General features: G+C 42.6%; 1 protein-coding gene across 6 annotated transcripts in view; it reads right to left on the bottom strand.

Moving 5' to 3' along the window:
• SCAI (suppressor of cancer cell invasion) overlaps window positions 1-14,299 on the bottom strand; it is a 38,625-nt gene that overhangs the window by 5,976 nt on the left and 18,350 nt on the right. For all 6 annotated transcript variants that reach the window (XM_017810115.1, XM_017810113.1, XM_017810110.1 and 3 more), the window contains 12 exons: window positions 13,981-14,079; window positions 13,511-13,607; window positions 12,657-12,755; window positions 11,894-12,046; window positions 10,979-11,080; window positions 10,334-10,435; window positions 9,209-9,287; window positions 7,073-7,172; window positions 6,559-6,640; window positions 1,801-1,873; window positions 1,079-1,252; window positions 890-990 (listed from right to left, as the gene is read on the bottom strand). In XM_017810115.1, coding sequence (XP_017665604.1) covers window positions 890-990; window positions 1,079-1,252; window positions 1,801-1,873; window positions 6,559-6,640; window positions 7,073-7,172; window positions 9,209-9,287; window positions 10,334-10,435; window positions 10,979-11,080; window positions 11,894-12,046; window positions 12,657-12,755; window positions 13,511-13,607; window positions 13,981-14,079 — 1,261 coding nt within the window. The remainder of the gene's footprint in view (window positions 1-889; window positions 991-1,078; window positions 1,253-1,800; window positions 1,874-6,558; window positions 6,641-7,072; window positions 7,173-9,208; window positions 9,288-10,333; window positions 10,436-10,978; window positions 11,081-11,893; window positions 12,047-12,656; window positions 12,756-13,510; window positions 13,608-13,980; window positions 14,080-14,299) is intronic.

Below are 14,299 nucleotides of genomic sequence, written 5' to 3'. Positions count from 1 at the left end.
CAAAAGCTTTGCAAAAAAAAAAAAGAGAGAAAAAAAAGACTAAAAAAAGACAAAGAGACTTCATATGTGCTTACCTATCAGGCTGGAGTTCATTTCTTGAAATTACACACATGTAAGCATCTCCAGTGGGAGATTTATCTCATCCTAAAACAAGTATCTAAGACACTGGGGGCAAATCTCTCTACACTAACACAGACACGTTTCTTTTCCCCGATATCAGAGTGGCCCAGGTAGCTGACTTAGGCTGAGAGAGCTGCTGGATGTCTGCAGTTCCACAAGTAAATATTGCCCCTTTCTGTGCTCAACTCTCATTTCTTCCTGCAGTGTTTAAAATGGAGCAGGCAGTTTATATGCCAACACTCACATACATAAAATGGTGCAGATCCAGAAGCAGACTTCACTGTTGGCACAGCTTTAACCAACGGGGAGGAAAAATGCATCTTCCTGTTGAGCTTATTCATTTACACTTCAAACACCTTTCAAAACCCATTCACATTAGAACACATTCAGCAGTAACATCCCACTCCTCCCCACTTCGTCTTATATTCTTGTTCTACACCTTTTTAGTTGTGTAGAAATAATAATCTCGACCTATTAAGATGTATTTTTCTAACAGACACAGCTGTTCAGAGTGACATAAATGAACTGGAGTGTGCCTGCTGCAACTTCTGTGCAGGACTAAGGCTCCAGCAAGTCAAAGGCTTTGTGCCTTTGGAGAGACACAAAGGCACAGCCTCCGTGCAAGCTGTAGGAATTAGCATGTGAGCATCAGTCACCTTTCTGAAGCCACAGGGATGTGCTCAGCCCTCAGCCCCCTCCACCCCGAGCCAGTGCAGTTTTACATGCACTGGACTGTCCTTCCCACAAAGGCACAGACATCCCTCCATACCCGGAAGATTTTGTGCATCCTCATTGTAGCTGAACAGAAGATAAATCTTGTGAGAAGCAGGCGAAGAAATTCATCCCCAAAAAACTGAAGAAAGGACTGGTCTGTAGAGAAGGCAAGGAAAGCTCAGTTTAGAAAGGCTTAAAAACCAAACCCTTACAAGAGGTTCAGCTGTGCATGCTGAGGCCATACCTATGGAGCGGGAGTGGGTCAGCAGCTGGGCAATATCCCGGTTGATTTTCCTAAGGTAATCCTGACACTTCTCCCACAATCCTCTGCGCATGCTTGATAATCCAGAGACAAACAGGAATGCCATTAAAGGATTGTTCAGAAAGAGTGTGAAGAGGCTACCCCGCTGAGACTGATCTAAAAGGAAAAATAAATCAATAGACAAAGAGATACATTTGGCACATGAAACAGAAACGCTGTCCCTGCCACAGAATGAAGTCACTCACCCGCTAAATTCCGTAACAGAGGAGCTACTCCTCTGGGTTAGTTACACCTTCTCTCGTGCAGATCTGATCAGGGACTGGCAATAAAGCCTTGCTGGGGACGTGCATTAACACTAAGACACCTTAACTGTCTCTGCTCTCTTTCTGGGACTAACAAAGCTGCCCAAAGTGCTAAAACCATCATCCTGCACTGGGATGGCAATTTACTCAGTCTCTGTGTAGGAGAGGCTTTGCTCCTACCACTTGTTGGAGCTTATTGTAGAAATACCATCAGTGTTAGAATAAATTATTTACCATAAACAGTAAATAAACTTTATCATATTACTGCAGTGACTGTCAACCTGATTTAGGGGTTACATAGCAGTGAAAAGATGTCTTTTCCTGAGGAATCCAAGTTCTATTTGTTTGGGATAGACACATGATGCAACTGCAATTTCTTGGGAAATGCAATACTGCACATACCTTGTAATGCTTTTGGATATGCTGTTGGAGAAAGCAAGCACACCAATGGCTGTCCAAATAAGTTTGTGAAATTCTGTAACAGATAAGAGTTTTGAAGTATGGATGGTCACTTTGCTTGCCTTGAATATTCAGCAGGGTACAAATCCTATTAATGACAGAGACACTAATGCCCCTTGCACAGCTCAGCATTGGCAGTGAGCCTGACAAGGTCACTTAGATCACACACAGAAGGAATATAACCCACTACATTTTAAAGGAATTACAATTATCTCATTTCACTGGTACTGATGGCAGGTACTCATTTCATGGAAATATTCAGTACTAATACGTTACTTGAAAAAAAATCATGTTCTGCAGTGAAAGCCATTGACATTCAGGTCAAAACAGCTCTTGCATCTTCCCTCAATACCAACTGAACTGTCCAGTCAAAGTCATTTCTTTCCCCTTTTCTTTCTAAATCTAATGAAACAGGAAAGCCCAGAGGAGAAGAGTTTTAAAAGAAGCTTCCTTTAAAACAAGTATGTCATAACCTTGATATCCGCTGTACTGAACCTCATTTTACAATACTCATTTCATGCCCCCTGCACCAGCACCTGAAATATTGCCTAAGTCCCATTGCACAAGGATTTCTCCAGAACCTCAAGCACCACCATTGTCCAGTTTCAGCAACATTTACCTGATAACAGTCCTACTGCATATCTGTCTGGTGGTAAATCATTATCACAAAGGGAAAAAATGCCAAAAATCTTTTACATAACCTCATTAGCTGTCACCAGAACAGCTCTCTTAACCATGCAGGCTTGCAAAGCCATAAAAGATGTGATTGTGTCTGCACCGTCTCAGAGCACAGACTCAAACCATTGCATCCAGAGCACACGAGTGCCACACATATGTCTGCAGAGTACAGTCTTAAAACTGTCAGGTTATGACTGTAAGACATACAACACCAGAAGTATTTGCTTGTGTAGAATCCTCAAAAAGCTAATTTTTTAATTCCTTCTGGTCTCTGTGTAATTCAAATGGAACTTTCCCTTCCGGGCGGTATATTTCAGTTAAATTAGTTTTACAGAATTAATTTAATCTAATCTGCTAAATACTAAAGACAGTAATCTAGTCTAATCAAAATAAAACATGTCCCATCTTTGGCAGAGTGCTGACTAGTCCTAAAATCCTTCTGAGTTCATTAGGAGCCCAAAGAAGATTGATAATGCTGGATACCAAGGTTTGGTCTCTAAGGAAGAAACAAAGACTGTTCTCTTGTAGATAGTAACTCCAGGCCAGCTCAGGAATTGGTTAAACTGAACTACAAAGAAACATTTCCAACTCCAAGAGTCACCCCAGACCTGCTGGTTTCTACTGGACACACACTGGCAGGTTTCACCTTCTCCAGTAACGTGTATGCTCAGTTTTCACGAGCAGATTGACATTTAATTCCATCTTGTATCACTCAGTTACAGACCAAAGCAGAGCTGCCACCAGGAGCAGCAACACTGCAGTTGAACAGTGCCAACAGCAAACCCAGGTCACTTGGGTATCTCAGGCAAGGTATCACTCCCTGCAGTATCTGGAAGCACTCTGGACTCTGTCCCAGCAGGTGAAGCCAACACAGCCAGTGAGTCCTGCACAGGGGGGAAACTCCACGGCCTGATCCAGACGTGCCCTGTGGAAGGCAGGAGCTCCTGCCACCCTACACCCACACCACGGAGCCAGGAGACACTGCCTGCCAGGCCACAGCTCCTGCCCAGACACTACTGCCTACCAGAGCCCAGGGGAACACCAGGATTCACTCACCACCACCCCGCTCCTGATTTCCCCAGGAAAGAGCTGTGGGATACATGGAACAAAGGAACCGGAGCATTTACAGCCATGGCTGGGAGCAGAGGGCCAAAGGTGCACCAGGAAAACCTGCCCTGCAGTCCAGGTGTTGACAGCAGCTCTGGATAAGGAATGCCCTACCTTTCAGTGCATGGATGACTCCAATAAGGATAATCCATACTTTGTTTCAAAACTGACTCTGTTTTTTTACTTCAGCACTCAAGTTTCCCACAGGAGCACTGCTGCTTTTTACAATGCATGTACATCTCTTTTGAAAAAAGAACTCCCCAGAACTCACTTCACATGTAGGCTTTGCTGAGTATTTGTACCACATCACTGACAAAGGCCTTGCATTCTCACTGGCTGTAGGTTTGGGTTTGGTTTGGTTTGATTTTAGAACTTTGCGTCTGACCATGATCCGTGATCCTAGAAAACCACAGCTACAGGATGATATTGATCTAAAAATATTATTTCATCCACATATGCAGTGGTAACCTTCAAGAACACACAACCATCTATATTTAAATGGAAGTGTTAAAAAAAATTCACGGCTTTCAGTAGACATGCTCGATTTGCAGTTATCTTCCACTTTCAGCTAAATATACAGGGAGGAAGCTGTTCAAGTGCCGCTGATTTGACAAACTGGCAAGTCACTTCCTGGCAGGACTGACTTTCAGTCATCACCATTTCAGCCCTGCAGAGAGGGGGAGAGGACAGGGATGCGTGCAGGAGAGCAGGAATGGGCTGCAGAAGAAGATGTGTGAGCAGTTGCTGTTCCTGCCGGTACTGCCAGCAGTGACATTTAAATGTCAGGATAGCTCCTGTCCTATCAGGAAAGATCAGGGCAGCCATGTGGAAAAAAGGCAGTACTGATTTCAGCTTCTCACACAGTTGCACAGACCCTCTTTGTTGGTGCCAGCACTCGAGCCTACAAAGCCCCTCCCAGCCCACCCAGGGACAGTCACACGCCAGCCCTGTCAGGGCACTGTGGGGACAAGGACCCCAGCAGGCACAGCACAGTGACAGGAGTGTGCCAGGGCTAGGAAACACTGACACTGAGAGCTCTGCCATGTCCCTTCAGTGGAAAACAGAACAAGACACCTAAACCTGTCCCCACACACCTGCCTGCCTACATTCAGGGGCAAGAGATGAGGAAGTGGAATGTCATTTCTGAAATGCTGAACATATTTCTTCTTAGATTCCTCACAGTTGTGCCCACACGGTTCTGATCTGGGTCAGAGCTCCAAGCAGCCACTTCTGTAATCCTGTCCTGAAGTACTTCCAAAACTCCCATTTCTCTGCTCCTTCCACACAGGCAGAGCTGGACTGCTCTCCCCCAGCTGCTCTGTGTGCTGAGCAGACTGAGCACTGGTGGGTTTCGCACTACTGCAGGACAAGGAAAAGAACCTCAGTGGAGGTTACAGTTTTGCTTACTGTGTGCCCACAAAATCAAAAGAAAAATTAATTCTCAAATTTAAATGTAATACAAAGAGAAAATTCTACTGTAAACACTTGACAGTTATTCTCACAAGAGCTGCAAATCTACGTGTGGGAATCCATCACCCCAAACAGCTTGAAGATGTCCACAGAACCCCAGTCTGTATCTGAATTAAGGATGAACAGGAATCCCTTACTCTCTTACAGAGTTGATCCACTTGACATCTTTCAGCAATTCTGTTAAAGAGGAAGGGGGTAAAAAAACCAAACCAAAAAACCAAACCTGAGCCACACTTCTTCCCCTGAAACAAAACCAACCCTCCTGATGTTATACTGGAATGAATGTCAGGAAAGAGCAAAGGAAAATAAATCCCTACCAAACGCTCATTTTCTCAGAAAGACAAGTAAATCATTCCAATTGTGTTTCCCTCCCTTTAAATGGAGAAGGGAATTTAAAAAAAAGCAGATTTGCTTTGAAACCTAGTGTGGTGAACTTAAATGCAGTGATGTTTAAAAAGCCCTCTGAGATACATTATAGTCCAACAAAGCAAAGACCCAACGGAGAGGCCAGATCTGACTGTCAGGCAGGAGCTCCCTGGCTCAGTACAGAACTATCCCAAATCACACTGACCACTTATTAAGTACCTCTCCTTGGCCAACAAATGCCTTTCAAACAAACAGCACAGACTGTGGACACCGAACAGGGCACAAGTTCCTCTGGCCACTAGACGTCCCTGTTCCTCCTCCGAAACACAGCTGTGGGTGTTCCCTTTCCTCACTGCACATAATGGAGCTATAAAAAGGAAGACAGAAGAAGTGGCACTTTCCCCAGATATAGCACATTCTTATTACCCCATTCATGAATGAAATAAATGTGTAATGCTCTGCAGATTCAACTGGCCACTACGAGTGCAATGCCTGCTTCTGTATTACCCGAATTGCAGATTCCCAGAGGTGATTTAGCATGGAGCAATTCTACTGTAAGTCCAGAGCACCCTAGGAAGGAGGCTCAGCGTCCAAGCAAATACCACTCTACAGTAACACTGGATGCTAATTTGAGTCTTGTTACTTCCTTGGTTCAGACACAGACACCCTGTGTTTTATAAGATCAGGCTCAATGCTTTGACTCCTTTCTGTTGCTTAAAAGCAACTGAGTGTTGGATGACTGGAAAAAAGAAAAGCACATTAGTTATCTCCCTCCCCCATGCACACACACCGAGATTTGTCTTTGGTATAAAACAAAAATAAACCTCCCACCAGAGACCTTGGAAATCTTGAACCTTTTTTCCCTCCAGGAGGATTTATTACTTTCCAATGAGCGGCTGTTCATGTGCTTCTCCTTCTTGTTCCTATTCATAGGGTCAGATCCTGACTAGCATGCACAACCTCAAAAGAAAAGAAAGACTGAATACAAACTGTTTAAAAAAATAGCCTGTTAAAACTGTAAGCTAACTAGGGGTTGGCACTGTATCCTACCACACGAGGAGCTGCCTCCAAGGGTCTTACCTTATAGGCAACGCTGTTGGAAGAGTCCACGATGATGAACAGAGGCTTTCTGGTGAAAGGGTAGAGATCTCCAGGGTGGAGGCTGGAAAGAGAAAGGGACACCTCACAGAGCACTAGAACTGCTCAGCCACACAGCTGCCCACATCCAGATAAAAACCAAGCAGATTCCCCGTGCCCCAGGCCCCAGATTCATCCTCAGGGAGTAACTGCACAACTCACTCTATAATATGGGCTATGGGACTTGTTACTAGTTCAAGAGATGTTTATCTTCTTGAGAAACCATCCATCAATAATCTGAAGTTTGCCAGTAATTAAGAACTTACATTAAGTCACAGCAATACTTCTGAAGTGTTTAAATCATCATTTAAACATTCATTTCTAAGTGTTCGACTTCAAGCCAATCTCCACTATGATGTCCTGCACTGAGGAGTTTGAATTCCAGAGGCTTTGATGCCTTTTTCTCTATTGAAGACAAATTTTTCTGAACTCCCAGGTGTCCCACTGTGGCACTTACCAGTGCATCTCCTTGTACGACTGGTTTCGCTTGTGGATCGCGTCCCCATTGATAATGTCCCGGTTACTGTTTGTCAGAACACCCCCAAAGTCATATGGACCTACACAGGGGAAAAAGGAAGCTCAAATCAGCAGGGGCAACTCACCCCTGAGAGATTTAACAATTACATGGAAGGGAGAAAGCAACAACAAATCTCAGAAAACTGAATGAATCTGAACTACTGCAGTTGTAAGGAGGGGAGAGGGGAATGTGGAGCCTTCACTAACTACATATTCCATTTATACTCTCTTAGCAATTTCAGCATCTATCAAATTAGAAGCAAGCAATGCAACTTCATAACTTCTAATTTAATTATTCATTATTTATCCACAAACATAATACAAAAGATCCAGATATTGGCTTTTGTTAAACTATAGAGCAAAAAGATTAAAACCCATTACACACTTGACACAGGGAAATCAATACCTCTGTAAAATTACTGATTCCAGATTCAGAATTTGATAAAAAAATAAAGCTAAATTAATAAAAAATAATGGATATATTATTGTCATCTGCAGTTATAACACTGCAAAGGGGAAAAGAGAGAGCTCAGAGAATGACAAAAGGACAAAACAGATTTAACCAGATTTCAAATCTGCAGCAAAGGTTTGTATTTTAAGATTTCAAAGTCAGAATTCACAATTTGCACATGCACACACCCTGAACATGTGTTCCCATGGTAAGCTAACGAAGTACTCTGCTAAGTTTGCACAACTGAGCTACCCCCTGACTGTCTGATGGAGAGCAAAGATGAAAGCAATGGCTACAAAAAATATCACATCCTACAAGATATCAAGATATATTTCTGCCATTGGTATGGATATGAAATGTCACTAACATTAGTAAAATAAAGTATTAGGGTTTCCTCATTCTGTTATACATTTGCAGAGCTGGTTGACCCCTATTTGGCCACCAAATGCAATTTTTTCAGGTTTGGATACAAGGCACCTTTCCATTTTAAGGGAAGCTTTGGGGATACAAAATCAGGAACAGAACAGACATTAATTTAGCACAGTTACAAACATCTCACGTGGTCTGCCAAACACAAGCTGCTTGCAGGCAATGGACAGTGCAACTTGCAGCTGCTCTCCCTTTTAATAAGGCAGAACTCTGGGCAGACCACACCACCTTATTAAAAGATTGCAGTTGTGATGGGATGCACTGAAGGAAAGCTGCACTCTGACTGTGCAGCTCCTCAGGTGACTGAGCCTGGATGCTTCTACCACAAGGTCTTAAGCTGAAACAACACATGCAGTGAGGTGGACATACCACAGGCCTTGGAGAACAAGCTTCAGTTAGAACCTACCACCAAGTTGCAGCAAGAAGTAAAATGTTAAAAGCGTTTAAAAAAATCACTGCCACAACCCAAAGCTGACAGGGATTTTTTTTCTTTTAGCATTTTGAGAGCTCTATAAATCATGCACCAGGGAGGACAAGGCATGCATCTTATAAAGGAATGCAAGTCTCAAACAGATGAGGTTTGTACAATATTTAGGATGTTAAAAAGGTATTTGGATTTTTTCTTGAATTACATAAACAGATCTTTGGACTGTGTTTACTTTAGCTAACCAGTTTTCAGCTTTTACATTGCAGCTGCATCCAAATATTCTGCTAGATTGCAAAGAACAGGAGGATGAGGTGAGGGGAATTGTCGAAATCATGAGAAGGGCTTGAATTGTCAGGTTAACGAGCGTGCAAATAGACCAGTCCCTGCAGCCGCTTCAGCCCTTTCACCCCCCATCTCCTGGTGCTGGGGATGGAAAGAATCACAAAGTGCCACTGAGCCATTTTATGAACTTTGCACTGATGCATCAACTGAGCCATGTGGTCTTCAAAATTAGGGAAGCTTTTAATACTTCAGATGCATCAAAAACTGGATGTGTCCTTTGAAAAGTTCTCAGGTTAATGCACATTAATTAAAACACAAAGAATTAATTATTGTTTGTGGAAAAAAAAAGGCTATCTTACTAAGCAGACAGGAGAATCAAATTGACTTGTCTTTGAAAGGAGCTTTGTGACATCTTTCTTGGTCACTTGTCCTGGAACATAAAGAGAATTCAAGCCCTGTTCATGACAGGGAGCATTCCTTTATTGTACCTTCACTATCCGAACGACCTGATGGAAACACGCCCGTGGCAGACAGGTAAATCAGCAGCACACTGTTTGCAGGCAGCTCCTGAAACCCAGACAAGGAGAGTGGCAAGGGAAGAAAGGTCAAGTTTATTTTAATATTCAACCATTACCTTCATAAATACATTGTCATTATCACTGTGCTACTTCTGCCCACCAGGGCAGTACACAGACCAAAGGGTCACCCAATGATGTGTCCGTAACTTATCTCCACACAGACCTCTAGGCTGATATCAGAGGTCCAAGATGCACTGAAAAAGCATCTGCTTCCACATAGACTCTCTTACTATCTAGCCAGATCTGAGGCTTTCTAAGATATGGAAATTAAAAGCTGCCAAGATCCATACAGACTCTAACTCCCAAACAATTCACAAAGGAGGGTTTGTTTCCAAATACCCCAGAGTCTGCAACATCTGTCTCTTCCCCTTGGCCCTTCTCAGCTGGCCAACAAGCACAACACAGCCAGGTTTCTGTATAGACCTCTAAAAGAAATCTATTTTCCACCTTTCTAATGGGCTGTTTGCATGAGGAAACAGACACTTTTAATTTCTGCCAAAGGCTGAGCATTCAGGCACACAAAATTCTAAGAAGTAAGGATGCACTTCCTGCACCTCACCAGCTGTTCCTTGAGACAAACTGAAACTTGTTTCTTTATAGGATTCATGTTTTGGTTTTACTACTAAATCCTAAGTTGTGGACTTGTACAGTCAGCATTAAGCATAATGAGCCCAGGAACTTTGATAAATTAAAATAAGTGCAGCAACTGTATTAAAAAAATCTACAAATGTATAGATGACTGGCTTGGAGGACAGCAGGGGGTAAGAAAATAAGACAGGCAGATAAAACTACAGCTTGCGCAGGATACAATTTGAATGGGATACAGGACTGGAGATTTAGCAGCTATACAGTGCTGAAGAGCAACCATTTCCTGAGGTACTTCCCTGACTTTGGATTATGTTTGGCATGACATGAAGTAAAAGAACACTTTTAAGATTTTTCTGTTCTCCAGATCAGTGCAGATCCACATTTTATTCAGTGTCACAAACTATCCTGGATATTTTTCTTACAAATAAATTCACCAATTTCACAAACCTTAAATGATGCTGCTAAAAATGTATATAGCTGGCTAAAAGTTGGTTTATAAAGGAGATATTTATGGGGGTTTTCCCGCCTTGCTGGTTTCTCTGTCGATTCCTGTTAAAACAAACAAACAAAAACACTACTCAAAAAACCCCAAAACCAGATATTATCAAAGCAGTTTCAAAACCCTCCAAATTTCTACTTATTAGAATGTTCATTTCCAACACATTTCCTACACAAATGGTCTGCCCACGGTGCATTTCCTGTTACACAGTAAAGCAAGATGCACAACTTTGTAGTATGCCCCATTTAAACTTGTTACCTAAATCTTTCTTACTCTCTAAAGCATCGCCCAAGAAAAGAGTGACAAAAATCACTCTTCATCTCAAATAAATAAATTAAATTCTTCCTATTTCCTTATGGCCCCAGCTAAAATATTTTTATGCTTTCTCAGCAGGGGATATTAACTTTCAGATGACTTAGCAACCTGATGAGTCCAGGTTTGAGCTGCTCTTCACTAACTTCCAGTAGGTTACACCATTTTTACTAACCTGCTCTGCACAGTGACAATACTGAAGGAGTATACTATTTAAAATAAAACAAACGAAAGGCCCAGTTAAGATCTGTTGCCAGGTTTGTCACTGAAGTGGAACTTACCTGCATTCCAGGTTTGTTCATTTGTGATGCCAAGTTCATGGGTTCCCTCTCCAGTGCCTGCAGCATGCGGAACATGTCCACTGTCAACTCACTGAACTTCACCTGCAAGAGAGTCAAACAGTTTATTCTGACAGATACACATTCAACAGCATTTCTCTGGAATCATCCAGGTAAGAGACTCCACTGCATACCAGACAGACCATTCTCTCTTTCTCAGGGATCTGCCAGAGCCCTCTTTGAATCTCCAAAGAGCTGTGAAGGACTTCTGGAAAAGCTCACTGAGGATAAAGTCTACCCGGACAGGTCACTGCAGTGCAGACCCCTGCTTCCAAATTACAGACTTCTCCAGGCTGCTTACAAATCAAGTGCTGAAATGGCTATGGAGTATAAATTCAGACAAAATCTGATAAAGATACACAAAGTGCAGTTTAGATGTAACTCCCTTGCTTACCTGAAAAAAAAGCTCAGAGAGAAGTCATGAAGTTTGTACAACCTCACTGTCATCATGTAAAAAAAAAGACTTCAAATGTCTTCTGAAAACCTCTTCCTGTTGCCACTGAAGTTGCAACAAACTGGAGTATGTCACGTGAAAGCTTAAGTCAAGCTTTTTCAAGATATATCTCAGAGGTCTCTCATGCTTGAATGTTAAGAACAATCCAATATATGAAAATCAATTGTATCAACTTAATTGACATGATGAATATAAGCAGTAAGAGGTCAGTACCACAGGTCTAATATCTCACATTTCATTTTTAGCTCCTATTTCTGAGAAGCTCTTCTTCTTGATGCCATTGCAAACATCACAATAAAAATATTTTAAAGTTCTCCTCTATTGCATTTGCTGTTGAATGATCAGAAAGGTTGCCAAGGGGGACCTCCAAAGATGTAAACCCAAGTCTCCAGAATTTCTTTTACCTGGTTGTTGCAGTTCCCAATAATGAGCGCATCTGCAAGAGCAAGCTGTCCCACTATCATCCCCTGCTCCAGCAACGGAGCTCCCGTCTCAGAAAGCCTGTTAGAGGTGATTACAATGGTGTTGTCATCATTTAAAACCATGACAGGGTCTGCCTAAAAAAAGCAACCAGAATAAATCAGGAATTCAGAAAACATACAGATCTGCAGTCAGAGAAAAGTCCGAAGGTCTCGTCACTTACAGAACATTTCATAACTGAGGCAGATTTTCTAAATCACTTTGCTGTACACATATTTGTATATTTGCATGCAGGCTACAGGGTAATGCCTTTCCCCACGGAAAGGCAAAGTTCTTAGGGACTGCAAAAAATACGTGGTACAAGCACATGAAAGTACAGCAAATAGACAAGCATACTGCCTCCAATGACATGGACTCTGCTCCAGCTTCTCTGTACCTGAGGAGTCAAATAGCATCAACAACCTTACAGATTCACACAGAAAAATTAAATATTCCTTCATTCAGAATAACTCTGCCCTATTTTAGTTTGCCTTCCTAGAAATGAATAGCAAAGGAGGTGAGTGAATGGTAATGCTGCCACCCCTTCTGGCAATACTGAAATACTCATGTTAAGGGCTGTGGCATTGAACACACCAGTGAGTAATGGGACAGGCACACTGTCCCTGCCCCTGCTTACCTCAGAGGTGGTGATACAAGACAGAAAATCTTACTTTTGAATAAACAACTATAAGGAAATGGTATTCTCACCTCAATAAATGCTGCCACTTCCTGAAGAACCAGGTTCCACTCCACCTGATCTTCAGTATTAAAACGGTGAGTGTAGTCCTCGATTTCATCTGACAGCTCCTGATGCAGACAGTTGAAAGACAGACACAGTCACTTCTTAAACCAACAGTCTAACAGGCAGGCAGTAACTTTACATTTGGTTAGCTGTGCTGGCCTTTAAGAATAACAAATAAATTCCTTGAGAACATATGCAGCACACTTCTGACTAACATGCCAGCCAAAACGCGCTCTTTCAGCAGACAGAATGCCAACGTTGCACTCAGTTCTGGCAATGCAAATTGTCTTTTAAGTAGGTCCAAATGCAAAGAATATCTGGAGTTAACTATCCCACTCACAAGCAGCTCTGTCACTGGTTATTACCATAAGCTATGGATGCCAAGGACTCAAATTTCAGCTTACAAGTGACTTTAAATACACTGAGAAAGGGAATGGTGTGGCTGTTTCAGCTGCTGCTAAGCTAAGCTAGCAGTTCAAGGGAGCTCAGACACAGAGACAGCAATGCAACCTACACAAAACTGTCAAGACCAGGAGCTGCTTACAGCGAGGTTGTCAGAGGGGCTGGGAAGCATATGCTGTGGGGAGCAGCTTGGTGTTCCTTTGCTGCAGCTACAGGGCACCTCCCTGTCTAGGCTGCAGCTATTGGAATATTTTTACTTTGTGTTCAAACAACGCTGTCAAATCATTTGAGCTTAAAGTGTCATCACTAAATGTCTGAATCACAGAAGATGTTCGCTACGTAGGATGTCAGATAGACTCGAAAAGTGAGGATCAGCAACCTCCCACCCCTCAGCACCTTTAACCTTATTTTAACGTACCTTTACAAGGTCCTTTACAACATCCATTTTGTTGAGCAGGAGACAAACCACTATAAACCTTGCATAGTAACGCAGCTTCTTAACCACCAATTCAGGCCTAAACACAACAACAAAAACATGACAGCCAAATTTGAGAATAAAATAGAACAGAGGTAGGTACTGGGGTAAAGGAGAGGAGGAGTTTGAGACCAGAGCAAGGCTGAACACTTGCAGATTAACAGTTCTGACTGAATTCATATCGTGATCAATAGCTTCCTGGCTGCTTAGAGGTTTCTTTAAAATTGGGTACAGGGACATAAAAAATATCTAAGAAAGCCACAGCCTCCCCCTTCTCCACAGTCTCCTTCTGTGAGAAAGGCATGGGGGTCAGATATCATGGTTGGCTCTTCAAACCTTACAGTTTATAGCTCTTTGCTGCTTCCATGAACTATTCTAGTCTTGAAAAAACAAGGGCATCCATTCAGACATACCTGTCCTCTTTGTTGACTTGGGAGTAGTATGACCTCTGCCTAATTGCTGAGTAGAAGGAGAAAGCCTCATTGAGATAGCTGGTTTCTGAGGTGCGCAGGCTGCAGAGGAAGAATCAGATTAGCTCACTGCCTCAGATGGAAATCCAAGCCAAACCCTCCCTTCCTGCCCCCTCAACCCGCTTGTGCATCCACAGCAAAACTCCTTCCTCAAGTAACATCATATGAAAGCCAGACTCTCATTCTGGGAAGCCAAATTTCAGAGCTTGGATGCCATTTCATATAACAATCAAAGCTACCCATCTTGCACCCATATGGACAG

This window comes from Lepidothrix coronata, unplaced genomic scaffold, assembly GCF_001604755.1.
Source record: "Lepidothrix coronata isolate B3197 unplaced genomic scaffold, Lepidothrix_coronata-1.0 Scaffold28, whole genome shotgun sequence".
NCBI classification, from domain to species: Eukaryota; Metazoa; Chordata; class Aves; order Passeriformes; family Pipridae; genus Lepidothrix; species Lepidothrix coronata.
The sequence above is the reverse complement of the archived record's forward strand: the minus strand, read 5'-3'. Positions and strand labels throughout refer to the sequence as shown.